General features: G+C 40.8%; 1 protein-coding gene across 4 annotated transcripts in view; it reads right to left on the bottom strand.

Moving 5' to 3' along the window:
• Nucleotides 1-20,886, bottom strand: part of Kdm2a (lysine demethylase 2A) — a 109,249-nt gene that overhangs the window by 6,835 nt on the left and 81,528 nt on the right. For all 4 annotated transcript variants that reach the window (XM_026396687.2, XM_026396686.2, XM_077797931.1 and 1 more), the window contains 6 exons: nt 17,912-18,038; nt 15,377-15,771; nt 5,869-5,952; nt 4,242-4,511; nt 3,597-3,728; nt 1,472-1,561 (listed from right to left, as the gene is read on the bottom strand). In XM_026396687.2, coding sequence (XP_026252472.1) covers nt 1,472-1,561; nt 3,597-3,728; nt 4,242-4,511; nt 5,869-5,952; nt 15,377-15,771; nt 17,912-18,038 — 1,098 coding nt within the window. The remainder of the gene's footprint in view (nt 1-1,471; nt 1,562-3,596; nt 3,729-4,241; nt 4,512-5,868; nt 5,953-15,376; nt 15,772-17,911; nt 18,039-20,886) is intronic.

The raw sequence follows: 20,886 nt of genomic DNA on the forward strand, positions 1-20,886 counted from the left end.
TGAGAGAGAAAACAGAATGAGAACCTTGGTGAGAAACCATTAACTGCAGAGGGAATGGCTCAGGACCACAGTGAGTTACCCCACAGACCCACCCACACCTCATTAGGTGACACCTGTGCTCTAAAGATGCTAGCCCCTTCCTAGAAACCAACTTGGATATGCTGTGACAAAGCCCAGTCACTACGTGCCACTAGGAATCCTATTAATAATTCAGATTTTCCTTAAGGAGACATTTTACGTTCCTGAGCAACAGTCCTGACCTCTGCTCCTTTTCCTTCTTAAATTCTTTGTTCACACAGTTGGGAGGTAATGACTGACTTCTAGATGCTGGTTTTGCAATGTATTATAACATAACTGAAACAGCATCCACCAACCCATCTTCTATAGCAGAGATGCCAACCCTCAACACCACCACTGATGACGAATATAAAAGCTACTAGAGTTCAAGAACTTGGAATGAATTAAGCACTAGTTAAGTTGCTCTCAAAGATATTTAGACTGAAATTTCAATTACCTCAAAGCCCCAGTGGAAGAAATACTAAGAAGATAAGGAACTCCCTTATGCTTCTTCTACACTCTTGTTCAGGCTCCTGGAGAATGGACAACAGAATAGCCTAGCTGCCTCTTCTGTGTGTCCCATTAGGTCCTGTTTTGCCAGCCTCAGTAACCAGAGTCCTTTTGGACACTGAAATTACTGGCAACCATTAGGCCAGCAACCTCAGCTGCCCTGGGACAAGGTCATGGAGCTGGTCCCAATATCCTTTAGGGGAGGGGCTGTCTTTGAATGACAGATTTGGGTACGGTGGGGGGTGGGGTGGGCAGGCATTTCTGTCAGGCCACAGAGATGAAGATGATAAAAATGTGAACCTGCTTAACTGGAAACTCAAGCACATGGCTCTAGTATTTACGGTTGGTCTTAGGCCACTGCCTCCCCTCTAGTTGCATTCCTCAGGAGAGAACCTGCACACCTAAATTCCCACTAGCCCTGCTAAGCTTCCTAATTTCTACCGCCCCAGAGTATGAAAGACCTCAGGAATTTGTGAATTTCAAGTGGAACAATATTTAATTAAAACAAAACAAAACTAAACTAACAATAGAAAAAACCTAAAAACTTTAACAATGAAAAATCAAATAAGTAGGGGCTGGGGATGTGGCTCAAGCGGTAGCGTGCTCGCCTGGCATGCGTGCGGCCCGGGTTCGATCCTCAGCACCACATACAAACAAAGATGTTGTGTCCGCCGAAAACTAAAAAATAAATATTAAAATTCTCTCTCTCTCTCAAAAAAAAAAAAAAAAAAAAAAAGATGTTATCTTAAAAAAAAAAATCAAATAAGTAAAAAAAGAAAAAAACAAACAAAAATCGCTTCCTAGGTCAGAGACACCCTGTGAATGCTGTTGCAGAGGCAAACCTAACATCCCCACACTGGATGCTTCTTTTGCAGTCATAAATGAAGCCATTAAGTTCCATTACCTGGGCCTTCTCCGAGCTGTCCTCCTGGTAACACTTCGGACATTCCCAGCAATTTGGCAATTCCTCATTAAGCAATCCCTCTCCATCCATCTATAGACAGATAGGGGTGTTAATGTCAATCTCTTCTGCCTTCATCATCACATAGTGTAATATAGGTTGGAAGAAGCTAGGGGAGTTACCCATTTCTAAACAAGCTGGTTCGCAGGGGAGAAAAAACAGCTGCTCAGCTCCAAATGGCATGGATACCCACTCCCAGCCACTGGGAAACTGGCCACCACCACTCTTGGTTACTTGACCAAAATTGAACTTCATTAAGAGACTTCCAAAGATCAGGATAATTTTGGGATCTCTTCTCCTGACACAGATTATCAATAGCACCAGACCTGAACTTGGCAGTTGGTCATGGTTACAACTACTTGGGTTTAGAGACTAATGATCAAGTTAAGTCTCTGTGACCCAGTGTTTTCAACTGTAAAATGGAAATATGGATAACAATGCAAAAACACAACTGTTTCGGACACAACAATATGTACCTTACCAGGGTTGTGGTTAAGGATTAAATCAATTGTATATTATGCAACATGTTTAGAAAAGTGCCTGGCATTTACTGAATGCTTTGTATTAACCACTGTCATCACAGTGAAGGTAATTCTCTATTTTATCAATTGTAAGATCCATATTTTTCACACTTTCATCTTTCTGAAACTGGGCTTCTCAAACTATCAATGTCTTATAATCACTGTTGAAGTGGTAATCATAATATAGTAGACACTTTCTGGGAAAGTACCAGCACCGTGTATTTATTATTTTAATTAATTAATTGTGTTAGGCCTCACCCACACTAGGGCAAGTGCTCTACCACATACACTTTTTATATATATATATATTTTCAATTTTTAAAAAATTAATTTACATGTGGTGCTGAGAATCGAACCCAGTGCCTCACACATGCTAGGCAAGTGCTCTACCACTGAGCCACAACCTCAGCCATTATTATTTTTTTTTTGAGATAAGTTCTTGCTACACTGCCCCAGGCTAATCTCAAATTTGTGGACTCAAGTAATCTTTCTTCAGTCTCCTAAATAGCTGGGACTATAGGTACGTACCACCATGCCCACTCATCCATGAGAAATAAGAGATTCAACTTTATAGACTTGTTTTAAACATTAAGAACTTAATGTAGGGCTGGGGATGTGGCTCAAGCGGTAGCGCGCTCGCCTGGCAAGCGTGCGGCCCGGGTTCGATCCTCAGCACCACATACCAACAAAGATGTTGTGTCCGCCGAGAACTAAAAAATAAATATTGAAAAAAAATTCTCTCTTTCTCTCCTCTCTCACTCTCTTTCAAAAAAAAAAAAAAGAACTTAATGTAGGGGGCTGGGATTGTGGCTCAGTGGTAGAGTGCTCATCTAGCATTGCGAGGCCCTGGGTTCGATCCTCAGCACCACATAAAAACAAACAACAATAAAAACAGAATTTAGGGCTGGTGTTATGGCTCAGTGGCAGAGCACTTGCCTCACACATGTGAGGCACTGGGTTCGATCCTCAGCACTACATAAAAATAAATAAATAAACAAAAATAAAGACGTGTCCATGTAGAACTAAAACAACAACAACAACAACAACAAAACACAGAATGTATGTAAATGGGGCATGGTAGGACATTCCTGTAATCCCTACTGCAACAAAGAAAATGTATGTAAAACAGTGATTCTCTGCCGTGGCTGCACAATAGGATCATCTGGGGAGATCTTATGAATACAGGACCTATGCTAGACCAGCTGACTTTATCTCTGAAGTTGTGGTCTGCACTTCCTTATTACTTTGTAACAGCTCAGACATGTCCCAAGCCTGCTGCAGAGAATACTCCTTCAATGCTAGCTGACAGTGTCACCCCCACTGTTCCTTGGGAACATATATTCAGAGAGACACTTACTCTTCTATCCTTGGGATCTAAAACAGAGCCTGATCCACAGTAGACCTGAATTAAGGGCCGATGTCAGACCACTCATGTGACCATGGGTTAAGGGCCCACAGTACAGGTAGTGGCAGTCTCTTGTGACAGGTGTCCTACCTCCTGTTGCTCTATCAGCTGATACTTTAGGGGACCTTAAGCCTCTCCTTACCTGCAGGCATCCAGGATGAACAATCTCATTACAGATACAGCATTCCATGAGTTTTTTCTCAAAGTCCTGTGTCTCCTCATTCTGATCCACCTCTCCACAAAGGGAACATGTGACTGAGTGAGGCAGTCTGGGCTATAAGAGAACAAATACAGAAACAAAGAGAGTAGACTTAGATCCTTATCATTTCAGTTTCCCTTTAACTGAAGATGAGAGATTGGTTCCTGTAACTGTCTAGTGACACAGGAAGATAGGAAAGACGGTTCTGATAGAAAACAATAACAGAGGAAGAAGATGGGGGACTGAACTGCTGGGAATCAGAGACAAATGGGGCCTAATTCACTTTCAGTTGGTTCATCCTTAGCCTCACAGGTCCTTTCTAGTTCATTTATGGAGGAAACAGAAACCAGTGATCACCCTTCAAAGGCTAGTCTCTGAAAATCAAGCAAGGCCAAAAGATTAGATTATTTTTAGAGCCACAGATTTTTCTTCTGAACCCAGGTAGAGATGGACAAAATGAAGAAAGCCAAAGAGAATGTAGCTATCTCCTTCTCTCAGTTCTGTAATCCCTAACTATATGAGGTGTATTCTAATCCCTCTGGCACTGATACCCATTCCCCTGAAGTCTTTACCCTGCATATTACTTACTGCCAAGCACTGTCGGAGGACACAGGACTGCTTCATTCGTCCAGGACCTCCAAACTTCTTCATGTCCCTGCAGTAGTGGCAAACACCACATTCTCCTTGCACACAGGCTTTGCATTTGCGACAGCGCACTCTTCTCCGCCTGGCTCCAGACACAATGGGTGAGGCTGCTGCTGGCCTCACAGGTGTTAACCGTGGTGCTGGCTTCATAGTGTGAGGCTTTGTGATGGGGATGGTAGGAACCCGCACCTTTGGCCTGGTGGGGAATTTAAGCTGGAAAGAGAATGTGGTGAGGTCAATCATATCAGGTTGCTTTAAGACTGAAGAGGGTAGAAGATTACATAGCAGTGTATCTAGTCCAGGACTAGCAAATTCTGGCTTGTGAGTAAATCTGTCTGCTGCCTGTTTTTAGAAATAAATTTTATTGGAACACAGCTGTGTTCCTTTGTTTATCTATCATCTATGGCAGGCTTCATGCTATGAGGGCAGAACTGAGACGCTATGGCTGGCTATATGGAGTACCTAACCTAAAATATTTAACATCTAAACCTTCACATAAAAATTTGCCAATCCCGACTTAGTCTTTCAGCCTACTATTTTAGCCACATCCCTTTCATTTTGCGGAGCTGTTAAGATCTGCCACTCCCTGAAGCTTTCTGGGTAAGTGCCATGTACTGAAGTTACCCCAGGGGACCTCCAGTATTTCCTTATACTGACTACTTAGAATATGCTCCTAAATGGGATGGCAAACTACTTGAGGGTGAAACTGGTCTTAACATTTATCACTTTGAATCCCAGCACAGGATCTGGTACACAGCAAACACTCCCAATAACACTGAAATGTGGAAGAAATCTCTCTGGTATATGTTTATAATTTTCAGCACTTTCATTTATCTTGTTAGTGACCTTTCAAAGAACAAGAACCATATAGTCTTTAATTCCCCACCATGTCTTAAACTCTTTCCTGACACAAATACTCAATAACCAGAAATTATTGAACTGTTTTGGCAGTCCTATGTGGCCAGGTGGGACTAAGAATGGGGGAGGTGGTTCTTTAAAACATTGTTATACCCCACAACTTTATATTCTGCCTAAACACCACTGTAATGTGATGGCTTTCCAAATTTCATCTAGGAAACACAAAAGAGGGGTGAAACTCATGGCCAGGATTAGAATATTATCATTTATTTAACATATAACCTTGACAGAGGAAAATATGGCAAAAAAATTATAGGACCTTAACTAAAGAGGCATGAAAATTCATAACTGACAATTTGTTAGCTGGTGTTAATTCTCTTTTAACTAGTTTTAAATCCTGCCTATGAAGATAACTGAGTCTCTGGGCCAGAAGGATAGAAGGTGATCCACTTTGAACAAAAAAATACAGAGCTTGGCATTTGAATCTAGAGGGAAGCCTCCTGATTTGATGGTTCTGTTAAGAGATTTACCTCCAAAGATAGCCAATTACACTGACCCTAAGAGTTTGGTCAGGTCCAAGTAATTTTCTGTCAAGTTTGTATTAATGCACTAAAAGTTGCCTGCCTCTAGTTGTTCATTTCTTCCTGGAATGACAATCATCAGCTAGCAAAAGGCTTGAGCAGTCTGAAGATCAAGCAGAAGGGTTTCTTACCTTATCCCTTTTTGGCCACTGTACTATAGGGACTCCAGTGAGGGCTAACTTGGGATCACTATTGGCAAGCTCCTCCAGCAAAATCTGAGAGTAGGATAGGATAGAAGAAGGGGAAAAAATAAAAATAAAATCAGGGCAGTTGAACACGGAGTTCAACCTTTCCCAACAATATCCACACTTAAGACTTAGTCTCTTCAAGTTCCAAAAGGAAGAGAAGGTTGGCAACTGTCTGCAATCGCCCTTCATACAGGGACTTGCTGCAAAATAAATGAATCAAAGATGAAAGAGAAAATATGGACTACAGCAATTTTATCAAGACTTCAAACTTACCTTTGCTCCCAAATCCTTACCTCTTCTTTTTTTTCTTTTTCTTTTTTTTTTTTTTTGAGATGCTGGGGATGGAACCCAGGGCCTCATACATACCAGGTAAGTACTCTACCACTGAAGCACAACCCAGCCCCCAACCCTTTACTTATACATGCATACTAACACTTAACAATGAAGCAACGAGCTATTGTGGTGACAAATGTTACTTGTCATGTAGTTGTGACAGTAAAAGTTTATATTGTCCCTTTACTTCTCTACACTGGCTAGTGAATATTATCAGGTAGTTAGGTTTTGCCTTCCTTTTGCAGACGCATGTAAAGACGTATGCATCAAAATGACTGGGCTAATACTGAACTACTAGGCCGAACAGCAGAGTTAATGTTAACATCCTGATTCAACACAAGACTCTGATCTGATCTCATAAGGCTGATTACAGAAATCTCTATTTGGTTTGTGTGTGCACAAACGCACACACATGTATGCATGTACACTCACAGAAAGCAATTGCCTTTATTTCTATTAATGGGGTAGTAATCTCAGGGGCAATAGTTCTCATGACTTTAACCAATCAAGTCTGAAAGACTTAGTAATAATGCTACAGTAAAAAACTGCCACTTAAGTGAAAAACATTGGTTGACTGTTATTTTGAGATAAACCTTTTATGTTTTAGACAAATTTCAGAAGCTCAGATCTTCCAGCAGAATGAAATCTTTTCTTCTGACCTCATTAAACCCTAAAGCAATGCCACAACAAAAGAATGCAAATCTGAAAGGCAAGTTATACTTGCCTTAGGTGTGTAGAGAGAGTAACTTGTTTCAGAAAAAGCTAAACTTTGACCTAGACAGATTTGCATGCCTGGGCTATTTTTAATAACCACTTTTCATAATCAGGACTTTTAATTATTTTCATCCTTAACAAAAAACATGTTTCAAATCCCAGAGTTGGGCTTCCAAAGACCCTGTAAGATGTGGTGAAGCTCTTCTATCAAGATTGCTTTTTGCCAAGTCTCCAGATGCCTTGCACCTTCCCCCAAACTGATCTCGTTTGCAGGCGTTTTATTTACTTCAAGTTGCTATGGCATCCTATTCTGGAGCCTCCTGTTAGCACCATACTGCGTGGGGGTGAAGAGGCGGGGTGTGGTGCCACGTGGAACAAGGAGCTGGTCTGGGTCACTAATCTCCCTAGGGTGAAAAATTCAGGTCCCTTCAAAATGTGCGCTAGGGAGTATACGCTCCCCTCCCCCACTCCGCACTGCTGAGGAGTAGGACTCTGCCCATTTCCTCTGCTGAGAGAACTGAGCTGTCCACAAACAGGGACTTTCCACTTTCAGCAAAACAGACTGCAGAGAAAGATCTGATTGTTTAAGAGAGTAGAAAAGGAACTTAACTGTTCACCTAAAGCATTCTAATTCTACCTGCAAGACTTTTATGGGTGGCACAGGGAAGGGGAGGTGAGAAACTGTGTTGGCGTTTGGGGGAGGGCAGCTGTTCACACGTCCATGGCTCAGTTACTGGGGTGCGTGTGGGTGTGGAGGGAAATGCAGATTTCCTTCCAAGCTTTATTTCTCTGGGGCCATTCAACCAAGCACGCCCTGCTTTCATCAAAAAAGGCTGACTCCAGCTGAGGCCCTACAAGAAACCATATAAAGAAGCCACCACCCCTCACCAGAGGGGGTTTGAGATGGGGGAGCGGGGGTGGAGTGCAGAAAGGCTGCCGCCTATCTAGGCTCCAGGCATTCGGGAGAACATTCAAACAGGCCCACACCCCACAGATCACAGGAAGGGAAAGAACCGAGGGCGTCTGGGCAGAAGGGGGAAAGGATTCCCCAAAGCCAAGCGACCCAGTTCCAAAGCACATCCCACCAGTGAGCAAGCAAGTGCAATGACGGCTCAAGTATCATAAGCATTGTCCTGGACTTCCCTGGCAGGCAGTTTTTCTACCTTTCGGCTGAGACAAAGTCCCTACAGTTACACACACCCCAGACCATAAAGGGCTTGACAATCGACCGCCTGACCTTGCGTTTCCCGTCGCTCTGGAGCTGCCGAGGCTCTTGGGTGAAGTTTCCCCAGCGTCTTTGTTTTGTTTTCTGTGTTGGAAGTCGTGCGGAAGGAGTTAGGTTTTTCTGCCTCTAGGAAAATCTCAATTTACTTGAAAATTCTGGAATCTCTCAAAGCACATAAGGCAGAACAGTCCAGCTCTAAACCTTCAGGCTCTCCAGAGGCAGCAGCAGACAGCGCTCTGAGCTCCTTCTCAGCCCTTCAGCTCAGCCGCGGCTTCCTGTGCCTGCGAACAATGCTGCTGCGTCACCCACATGCAGCTCCCAGAAATGCTTTGCAACGGAAGATGGCAGGAGGGGGAGCCGAGCTCGAGTGAGCCAGCCAGGCAGAGGGCCCAGCGTTCTGCTGCAGCGCAGGGAGGGGGTGTGTCCACGGCCGCTCTCCTCTAGCCATTGGAGGAGGCGCCACCGGGGAGGCACGGCGCCCCGCCCCATTCCCCTCCCTCTCCGCCGCACCAGGAGAACCCCAGGGCTCCCGGTGGCAGACTTTGGAAGCCGCTGGCGCTGGCGTAAGGAAAGGCTTTAAGCCATTCTGCCCTACCTACAGGCTTAGGCACCCAGGCCTGCATTTGTCCTTGTCTCACCGCAGAGCTCTCCTCTCAGGGTCAATTCTTATTGTTCCGGCCAGATCTCTTTGGCTGACTGCACACACATATTTCTCTCCCTCTTCTGGCAAACACCTGGGAGAACCTAAAGTCTGACCTGAGGAGGAACTAGGCAGCGGGCTACGCTCCTCCCAAGTTTCCTTCTCTCCGCAGGCTTTACCTGCCCTTGCTCCCGCGGCTCTCAACCCACCATCCAGAACCGGCATATGTGTTTCCAGAAAAACCTTAAAAAATAGCACATTTCAGCCAATACTGAGACAGTCAATAAAATACGGCTGTTTCCCATCAATTACATCTACAACAGAGCATTCTAGAAATGTCTAACAGTTCCATCATGACCAAGTCAAACCCAAGGTCAAAGCACTTTACCATCCTGCATCTAAACAAGCACAGGAGGCCAGGGACCAGGCATTCTCCCCAACTCCAACCAGTCTCTTCAACCCATGAGAATGTTCCCCAGCCCTAGGATACTACTCTTGGATTTCCACTTCCATTCAAATCTGTTTTGCTTGCCTCATTCTTGATACTCCCTAGATGAAGCAGGCAGTCCTGTGTCCTGTCAGACACCTCTGCCACTTTCTGACAGCCACTGAACTTACATGTTACCCATACCTCGGCGCACAGCACCATCCCTCATGAAACTCACACTGAACACAAACACTTAGTCTTTGGGCCACAGGTACGAGGGAAGGTGCCTACACAGGTTGGGTTTTCAGAGATATACAGTGCCCCTACATCAGCATGGGATGAGAAGCTAAGCAGGAACAGAAGACTAACAGCAACAGTGTGGATCCAAATTTATGAAATTTTCAGACCCTCAAACTGTAACTTAAAAAAGGTTTTTTTTTTTTTTTGAAATTAGATGCTATTTTGACATAAACATCCAGCTTTCATCACTGATACATTCTTATGCATTTACAAAGTAGTTGGAATAGACTTAGTGTCCTTAAATAGGCTGAAGTGAGGAAGGGGCATTTAACTACTCAGAGTGCAGTCTCACTGTCACCTAGGTTGGCCTCAAATCATCCTTCTGCCTTGAGCCTGGAGCCTCTAGCATCCCCAGTAAGTGAGAACACAGGCATACCATACCTTAAGGGCTTGCATTTGCTAATTTTTACAGTAGTTTACCAAGGGAAGGAGGGACTTTAGGGTTCTTGATTTTTTCTTGGAAATGCTTCTATGGTCATCCTAATCCTAAATCTCTCCCTTGCGCTTCATTTTAAGATTTAAAGACCCAGTGCATCAGCTTATTTTGTTTTAAAAACTTTTCTTAACAGTAAGCTGGTTATTGGGAGGTCTTCTTGGAAAATGCTTATTTTAGCCTTCAGTGCTATCTCACCTAGAAGGATGATAAACTACAAATTTTTAAGAGCAACACATTACTCCCAAACAATAAAATACAAGTTGTAGCAAGTGCAAATTCTAGAGGCCACTAGGGAAGGACAAAAAACAGGGCACCAGAAAACACACCAAATAATTTTCCAAATTACAAATGAAACAAGGACTAATCCCCCCACATACTATTAATTTATAATAAAAAACACGCAACCAACATAAGAATTAGTAAGAACAAGACATTATAGAATACAGGAATACAATGAAAATATTTTGAAGAATATATATATTTTACTTAACCTTAAGTGCCTTATGATTTAGTTTTTTAAGCTTTCAGTTCAGAAAGAATGTATGAATTATTAAAAATATCACATCAGTAAAAATGACAAAAAGTTTTATTTGTACAGGTTGGTTATTTTAAAAATTGGCTTATTGGATAAGAGCTGATTAAACTAGGTCTTCTATCAGTTCTTCTCTTATTAGTGTCAGAATCATTTCCCCAAGTGTCAGATGAAGAAAATTCCTGATTATTACCTCTGCAGTTACTTGTAACCCTTTCTTTCTTTCCTCCTTTTGTTTGGTACTGGGGATTGAACCTAGGGTTGCTTTATCACTGAGCTACATTCTTAGCCTTTTTTAAATTTTGAAATAGGGTCTAAGTGGCAGAAGATCTCATTAAGTTGCCCAGGATGGCCTTGAACTTTCAAACCTGCTACAGCCTCTAGAGTTGCTGGGATTGCTGGCTTGTACCATAGCACCCATCTATCCCTAACTCTGCTTCAGTCCTATCATATTTTTGGGATGGGGCCTAGTGTAAATTTTTAGACCATAGTTACAAAATAAAATGGTAGACTCTTTGATAAGAGAGTGTTTGCTTGGTGCCCTGCGTCATGCATAGGACCTACAAACCCAGACTACACTTATTTCTTAGCCTACTTAAATCCTGTTCCACTTAAGGCCCTTAAGTTTGGGACAAGTACATGTCTATATAGTTTCCTCAAAGTTCAATCTGGCTCCTGGCACAGAGGAGGCAGGATTTCCTCACAGTAGTAGAATAAATACATTTCACTGATTTATAACACCTAATTTTTTGGGTACAATAATGCTACTGCTTTACTAATATTATTTTTGTTTTGAGATTAGGTTGGGGTGTGGGTGTATTAATATGTGTTTGGTGCTGGGGCTTAATCTAGGGTCTTCTACATGCTGATTAGCACATTGTCTAGTATTGAGCTATAACTTATGATGAATGTAAACAGCAATCCTCTGAGATAACTTTACAAAGGAGAAAATAAGCTTTTATAAATCTAGTAGCATGGCTGGGGATGTAGATGAGTTGTAGAATGTTTGCTTAGCATGCAGGAGGCTCTGGATTCAATCCGAAGCACTGAAAAAAATAAAACAAGTAATCTGCCCAAGAGTCAGAAAATATGGCTGGGTGTAGTGGCATACACTTACAATCCCAGCTACCAGAGAGCTGAGACAGGAGGATGACAGGTTTTAGGCAACTCTGTGATCTGTTCCAAAATAACAAGGACTGGGATTATAGTTCAGTAGTAGAGCACTTGCCTAGAATGTGCAATCATGAAGTATGACTGTCAGACTTATCAAAAACTTTATTTTTGTAGATGTGTACATACTATGAACACCTTTATCATCAAAATGGGCACAGATAAAACAGTGAAGTCTACTAAAAATGTAAACTTTTTTAGTTATCAAGGTTACTCACATTCTTCCCAAAAAGAACCATACCCATGCTGGTTTACTTTACCAATAAATCAACACCCTTCAATGTCCTATTTTTCATTTAATTTCCTTCTAATTCTATAATTCTATTATTCTTTAACACTGTAGAAATTAACATTTTAGAACCTTCAAAGCCTTTTTATCAGCATTAAAATGAACTTTTTTTCCAGGGATATGTAATTATGTGTATATCATCTCATTACTTTTCTTCTCATTCCTTCTATTAGTTAGTTCTGAGAACCAGGTAGATTTTAACAGAAAACAATCCTCTCTCTACAGAAACAGCAAACTTCTGTGCCCCCCCCCCCCAACTATAGCGAAGCCATTAGATCTATGAACACTAAGTTCTATGGCACTGCAGAATCCCCAGCTGTGCAGTGATTCCATACCTACCCAATCCATCCTTTCTTTTTTCTTTTGAGTGATACTTAGATTTGAAGAATTCAAGCACTTTCTTTCTTTCTTTTTTTTTTTTTTTTAAGAAATGGGGTCCTGATTTTTGCCCAGGCTGGCCTCAAACCCTTAGCTCAAGTAATTCTCCTAAGTTTCCCTACAAGTGAGTGCCACTGTGCCTGGCTGTATGGGGTTGGCTGCATTTTTACTTCTCTTGTTTGGGGCAAATAAGGAGGTATGGACAAGCCACTGAGGGAAGAATTCGAACACTGTCAATCTATGCAGTTATCCCTCAAGCCACTAATCCCTCATGTTCTGACCTCTGTCTCGGTATCTTAGCCAGTATTGGCAGTCATGTTTCCCTGTGATCCTGATTTAAAACAAAACAAAACAAAAAAACCTCTCCCCATGGGCTTTTCATAATGCCAGGAGTCCTTTCTAGATGTCTCCTCTTAACTCTTTCCCCTTGCTGCTGCCTCCTCCTATCATTCTGCTTAATATTTGACTCAAATCTTTCTACATTTTCCCCTGGTATACCATCATCTCCACAAATCTTATTAGCTACTTGAAACTACTCCAATGGTATTTCTACCAGGAAACTTGACTTTATACAATTGATTGGTGGAGTACAACATTGCTTTCTACAACTGGATTCTATGGAGTCAATCTATCTATAGATAATCCTTAGGAATGAAGATATTCTTCTATTTTATAAATCAAAAATAATAGACACCCAAGCCAAAAGGATGTTATTAGATATAATTTTACAGATCTTTCTTTATAGGTTCCTAAAGGTAATTATACAAGTTAACAAGTCTCAGAAGTCAAATTTATTATTTCCCATATGCATTCATGATAGAATAGCTATATAAAAAAGACTCTGTATAAAAGAAGTAAGTTTGCTTCACTTAAGCTCTTATGATTATATAAGTTTCACCACAGTGCAAAAGAAAAACCTCAATGTCCTTTGCTCACTCAAGAGTCTAAGTTTGGGATTTAAGTTGTTAGTTTGGGAAAATATAGCAAAACTTTTGGTGCATATTAGTCATTCCAGAAATGGGACCATACTAACCAGAAACTTGGTCATTTCCTTCCTCATATATAAGCCATGCACTTGCCTCTTTTAGAGCATGACTTATGAAATCAGACTCTAATACTAACTTCCCAGCTTCTATTACTATTGAAGAGGACCAATCTCATCAGGTTACCATCCCTTTTTAGATAATTCCGTATTCTTTTTAATCTGTTAGCTGATACATGAACAATATAAGATATAATTAAAATGTCAACTCTGAAAAGAAAAAGGGGGCAGGGGAAAGAGGAAGTCCGACTGCAGTCTTGGGAATTCTTTCCTGGGGTGGTAGAAGCTGGGTATATGGTAGTCAAGGAAAAACTGAACCAGGAATCAATGATGGAAAAGACTTACTATGATAGCTGGGTGCGGTGGCACATGCCTGTAATCCCAGCTGCTTGGGAGGCTGAGATAGGAGAATTTTGAGTTCAAAGCCAGCCTCAGCAACTGTGAGGCACTAAGCAACTCAGTGAGACCCTGTTTCTAAATAAAATACAAAATAGGGCTGGGGATGTGACTCAGTGGTCGAGTGCCCCTGAGTTCAATCCCTGTTATTTAAAAAAAAAAAAAAAAAAAAAAAAAGATCTACTATGAGATATTTATTGGGGTGACAAAAATTATAAAAATTATTCCTTAATTTATTCCTATTATGTTCTTAATTTTTGGTGCTTGCCAAGGATCAAACCCAGGGCTTCACATATGATAGGGAAGCATTCTAGCATTAAGCCAGATTCCCATACCTGTGGTAGTTTTCTAAAATAATAATATTACCAACTGTGGACTAGCTTCCTGATACACATATCCATGCCCTGCACAAAAGTTCTAAATACTGACATTTTTTTTTTTTTAAAAGCCAGGTACAGTAATGCATGCCTGTAATCCCAGCAACTAAGCAGGCTAAGGTAAGAGGTTAACAAGTTTGAGGCCAGCCTCAGCAACTTTGCAAGACCCTTTCTCAAATTAAATAATAAAAAGGATTGGACCCTAATACCACACACACACCAAAAAAAAAAAAAAAAAAAATTGGGGGTGGGACTGGGGTTCAGTGGAAAAGCGCTTACCTACCATGTATGAGACAGTGGGTTAAATTCTCAGCACTGTATATAAAAAAAGGACTGGGGGTGTAGCTCAGCATGTAAAATGCCCCTGGGTTTAATTCTGTTTGTGTGTGTGTGTGTGTGTGTATAGAAACAAATTTTTAAAAAATTTATATATATTATATTATATATATATATATATGGTGAAGAAACTTGATAAAGTAACATAATGAATGTTTAAAATGACGTTTTGTTTTGTTATCACCTATGAGGTAGGTATTTAAATTTTAATAATAGATGAATTTGAAACTAAAGATACTAAACCTACTCAATATATGCCAACAAAGAACAATTTGTTTTCTCTCATTTAGGATGAGAATGCTATTGGTCTCTCTTTTGTCTTGCAATATGTCTCTATATCTGAGCATAACTTAGGTTTAAAGTAAAATTTTTTACTGTAAAACACTTTCTCAGGCTCACCTTTATTTAGAGGGTCATCCTTAACTATGTTTTTAGGATTAAATTAAAAAAATTTTTGTTGTTGTTGTTGTAGATGGACACAATACCTTTATTTATTTATTTATTTGGTGCTGAGGATCGAACCCAGGGCCTCACACATACTAGGTGAGCACTCTACCATTGAGCCACAACCCCAGCCCTAGGATTAAATTTAAGTCCTTGTTAAACCTCCACAGTTACTTGTAACCGTCTTTCTTTCCTCCTCTTGTTTGGTACTGGGGATTGAACCTAGGGTTGCTTTTATCACTGAGCAATGGGGTCTCACTTCACTCTAGGAACTTAAGCACTGAGCAGAATTAACAAACATAAGCATGTATTAACTTCTCTGTGAATGAAACCAGGGATTATCCTAAATCCCTACACTTTCTCCTTCCAAATCCAGAAAGTGGTTGTCTTAGCCCAGTCAACAATTGCTTACCTTTACATCAGCAATGAGAGCATCTTCATCTTCTATCCCTGTGGGGACACACTTCTTGTGCAGTGGCAGAGACTCCAACTTATCTACAAGGCAGCGAAGGCCTTCAAGCTCAAAATGGGTCAAATGCACTTGCCTGTCCTTTCGGGGACTACACTGGGCATCCCACACTTGACCATTGTGGGAGCCCCGACTAGAGTCAGAGGATGAATCCCCAGACAAAGTTTTCTTCAGACTTGGAAGACTTCGGCAAGTTTTGCCCAGTCCGTCAAAATCCAGGTTGACACCATTGGCTACAGGGCTAGTGAGGACAGAACGCCTATTGCTCAAGCGTCGGGGTTCTCGGTCGACTCCTTCTTCTTCCCCATTTCCAGACTCCAACCCATTTAATTCCAAGTCTACCAATACAAAGACAAAAATGCAGTAAGAACATGTCACTTGGTCATGTGATCAACAAGAGAAATAGGTGACATAGGTTATAAATAATAAAACCATCATTTAAAAAATTTTTAAACTACAGATGAACACAATACCTTTATTTATTTATTTGTTTGTGATGGTGAAGATTGAACCCAGTGCCTCACATGTCCTAGGCAAGCACTCTACTATTGAGCTACAACCCCAGCCCACGAAAATACTGTCATTTAAAAATGGTCTCACAGCAGGTGCGGTGGAGCACACCTGTAATCCTAGCAGCTGTAATCCTTGGGAGGCTGAGGCAGGAAGATCACAAATTCAAAGTCGGCCTTAGCAACTTAGCAAGACTCTGTCTCAAAATAAAAAAATAAAAAGGGGTCCGGGGTTGTGGCTTAGTGGTAGCATACTTGCCTAGCACAAGTGAGGCACTGGGTTTGATCCTCAGCACCACATAAAAAATAAACAAATAAAATGTTAAAAATAAAAAGGGCTAGGGATGTGGATCAGTGGTTAAGAGCCCCTGGATTCGATCCCTGCCGTAAATAGATAGATAGATAGATAGATAGATAGATAGATAGATAGCATGCGGGGATGGTGGTGGTCCCCTCTCCTTATTCAATCAATTAGTCTACTGTCAAAAATCATGATTACAGGGGCTGGGGATGTAGCTCAAGCAGTAGTGCGCCTGCCTGGCATGCGTGCGGCCCGGGTTGGATCCTCAGCACCACATACAAACAAAGATGTTGTGTCCGCCGATAACTAAAAAAAATTCTCTCTCTCTTTAAAAAAAAAAATCATGATTACAGGTTAGAAATAGAATTCTGCTCTAGTAAGGCAACTGAAGTAGCAGTCAGCAGGATTTCCAGTTTAGTGAGACCCTGCCTCAAAATAAAATTTTAAAAAGGCAGGAATGCAGCTCAGTGCTTGTCTAGTATGGGCGTTTAATCAGCAGAACTTGGCGGGGGAGGCTGGGAGAGGCCCAGTCTTTGTGTACTAGAAATAAGTTACCTACTAAAGTAGCTGTAAATTGGTTTCAGATTCAAGCTTAAATTTGGGATCATGATTTCATTATCTTCTATAAAAGTAGAAAGTAGGAAGCACATACATTTAAGTATTTTTGAACAAAGTTTTGGTCATAAAATAAAGCTTAGGGGAGTTGAAATCCTAGCAACACCGATAACAAAACTATGTAGTCATCTTTTTGAAAAGTAGTCATTTTGTGAAAATGAAGACTCTGATAATTAAAAACACAGTGATAATATCCTTGGTCTTTTAAAAATTATTATAAAAATACACATTTAATACAAATAACTTAGATGATGCTTTATCCCTTTACCCTAGGATAATAACCAAATAATGAAATGTATTTTCTTTCCATCTTTTTCTATGTATATATGTGTAACTATGATTAGAACTATTTTAAAATAAGATTGAATTCTGTTGTATATACAACTCTCTTATCCTTCTTTCACATTTTGAGCGAGCATTTTAAATTTTCAAATGTAACAGGGTAAAAAGAAAATGCTAAAGCAAAAAAATATTTTCTTTGGATTTGGAGATTTCAGAGAAACATGTGATCACAGCATATTACAGTTTTGGTTCCTCTCCAATTTAGGAAATGGAATAGTCTAAAATTTTAGAGTTTAACTACCTGATTCAAACTGCAACTTTGCCACTTATTCACTTATTAACTGTAAGATCATGGACAAGTCTGTTAATTTTCTTGAACCTAATGTTCCCATTTGTAAAATGGGGATTATACCTAGTTCACAGGTAATAAGAATTTATTGCATGTAAACTGCTTAGTAGACTGCCTAGAAGAGGTGTTTTAATAAAATACTGTGCCAAAGACCATTTTGTATACAATAAGACATATTAGACAAACAATCGTCCTTCTTGAAGAGCTACATACTAGCAACTCAAAGATCAGACCCAGAGTATTTCTCTTTGCCAAGTAATTCATATTTAGATGGGTATCTAGTGTTCAATTCCAAGGGATGAATTTGGTAATTCCAAGTGGCTAAGTAAAAAACCTAAACATACATATGTAATTAAGCAATAGCCTACTGAATATTCCTGGGTTAAAGGTATCTTGAAAGTTTGCAAAGGCAGAATACTCACCCATGCTGAGGGATTCTTTCTGAAATTCCTTAGTTAGGTGGGAGCGGTTGGTTATACAGTACACATAGCGCTCTAACACGTACCAACACATCTCATAATAGAATGGATAGCGGAACTTATTTGGAACCTACACAGGGACAAAATAATGAGAAAAGCTAGGCAAAGACAATTTTCAAGGAAAAAAAGTAAGACGATCTGAATGACTACCATAATTAACCAAGGAAAAATTCTTGCCAGTCAACCTCCAAACCTGAGTTGGCATTTCAAACAAAAACTCAAGTCAATCCATCAACTTGGAAAACGTTAGCCTTGGGACACAATCATGGTAGACAAAAGGTATTTGGGAAGACCATTCAGGACCACCAAGAGGCTGTCTTGCTTGAGCAGGAGAGTATCAAAAAGAAATGAGCAGGAGAATGTCAAAAAGAAATTCTGAGAGCTGGGGATGTAGCTCAGAGGCAGAGTGTTTACCTAGCACATATAAGGCCCTGGGTACAAGCCCCAGCATTGCAAAATTAATTAATTAATTAGGTCTGGGGACAGAGGATAAAATGTTAAGAGTAAGACACAACATACTTGTGAAAATTGTTACAGTATTAGATAAAAGGCATGCCAGGCACTCTTGCTTTACTCTAGTTTTATTCTGAATCAAAAGGCCAAGGAACAAAGAATCTAATGGAAAAATAGGACATGAGATAAAATCATGTTCATAGTAGGTCATTACATATACATATAACTTGAGACTCATTCCCAAAGTATGGAGCTTAGGGGACAACACTACTTTTCCCACTATCAACTTTCAGCTTGCCTGTCCTATACTTTGCCAAAATGGTATGTACATAAATCAGATCAATATTTCACGTGGCCTGATCACCATTGTTTTTAGTTTTCTTTCTATTCTCTCTCAAAAGTACCATGAGTTTTCTTCCTAGTCTCCCCAAAGGATTTGAAAAATTATTCCAGTTGAATAATAACTAAAGGAAATGCCCCTTAGATTTGCCACCATCAAGGAAAAGGCAAATCAGCATGGGTTAATTGGTGAAACTGATGCAAACTATCCTAAACATATTTTGCCTTTGTTTGTTTATTTGTTTATTTATTTGAGAGGCCATGTCTCAAAAGCCAAATGTAATTTTGAACCTGTAACTCCTGAGGATATTCCCATATTCTCCTGTCTTAGAGTGATCACTTCACTTGCTCCTTCTCAAGTGTCCACTGTCAGATAGTCTTCCTGAATCAAAGAGAACTAGATGGAAGTTCCTTTTCAAAAACCTACCAGGTTATGGGGAACTAGTGTGGAATGAGAAGATTATCTTTTTATCACAAGGCAGGAGAGACATATATTTTACAGAGTCAACACAAATTAACTTTCCAATGCAGAATAGCCAGACCCTGAATCTGGTTACAGCTTTAATAACTAACTAAAAGAGACTTTTCCTCCCTTACTTAAAAGTTAAGTTAGCCAGATGCAGTGGCACATGCCTGTAACCCTAGTGGTTAGGGCGGCTAAGGCAGGAGGACTACAAGTTCAAAGCCAGCTTCAGCAACTTAGTGAGGTCCTCAGCAATTCAGTAAGACCCTGTCTCTTAAAAAAAAAAAGATTGGGGATGTGTGGCTTAGTGGTTAAGCAACTCTGGGTTCAATCCCTGATACCAAAAAAGATAAAGGGGAGAGTAAAAATGTGTGAGGTGATAAATAATAGATATTTGGTCTCCCAAAATTAAATATAACATACCATGATTTTCCACTAGCCTTCAAAATGTATCAACAGTTTTCTGGAAGGGATGTGAGAATCTGAGATAACTACAAACTCTAAAGCTCTCTAGAAATCTGTTGAGAGCTGAGTAATACGGATAATTTTTTAAAAGCACAGCAGCCACCAGGCATGGTGGTGCATGCCTGTAATTCCAGGGACTTGCTTGGGAGGCTGAGGCAGGACGTTCACAAGTTCGAGACCAATTTGGGCAACTTAGATAGCCCTTAAAAAACTTATTGAGACTCTGTCTTCAAAAAAGGAAAAAAGGGGGCTGGGGAAATACCTTGGTAGAATGCTTGCCTCACTTGCACAAGGCCCTGGGGGGGAGGGAGGGAGGGGGAGGGGGGGGGGAGAGAGGGAGAGAGAGAGAGCGAGAGAGAGAGAGAGAGAGAGAGAGAGAGAGAGAGAGAGAGAGAGAGAGAGAGAGAGAGAAACAAACAAACAGCTGGCTCAGTGGTTGAGCACTTCTGGATTCAATCTCCATTATCAAAAAAGAAGAGCAGTTAGGTATGATTATAGGCACATACCTGGTATGATTATAATCACAGCTACTCAAGATACTGAGACAGGAATACTGCAAGTTAGAAGCCAGCCTGGGCAGCTCAGTGAGATCTTATCTCTCTAAATAAAAATTTAAAAGGGCTGGGATGTAGGTCAGTGATAAGAGAGCTTGCTTCAAGGGCAAGGACTTCAGTTCAATCCCAAGTATGGAAAAAAAGAAAGACAGAGTGATACAGAGAAGGAAGGTAGGGAGAGGAAAAGAAGAGAAAAGTGGGGTAAAGGAGGAAGAAAATAGGGTAATGTATCCTTTATTTTCTTTTTAGGCTGGGCATGGTGGCAAGTGCCTATAGTCCTAGGTACTCAGGTTGGAAGCAGGAGAATCAAAAGATTGAGGCCAATTTAGCAAGACTCTTGAAATTTTTTATAAAAGGGGCTGGGCTGGGCACAGGGGTGCATGCCTGTAATCCCAGAAGATCCGGAGGCTGAGGCAAGAGGATCGCAAGTTCAAAGCCAGTCTCAGGAACTAAGAGAAATGCTAAGCAACTCAGTGAGACTCTGTCTCTACCTAAAATACAAAACAAGGAATGGGGGGGGGGGGATGTGACTCAGTGGTTAGGCATCCCTGAGTTCAATCCTGGGGGGGGGGGGGGCGCTGGGCATATAGTTCCGTGGTAGAGAGGAGGGGAGATATATATATATATAAAAATATATATATTTT

This window comes from Urocitellus parryii, chromosome 4 (genome assembly GCF_045843805.1).
Source record: "Urocitellus parryii isolate mUroPar1 chromosome 4, mUroPar1.hap1, whole genome shotgun sequence".
NCBI lineage: Eukaryota > Metazoa > Chordata > Mammalia > Rodentia > Sciuridae > Urocitellus > Urocitellus parryii.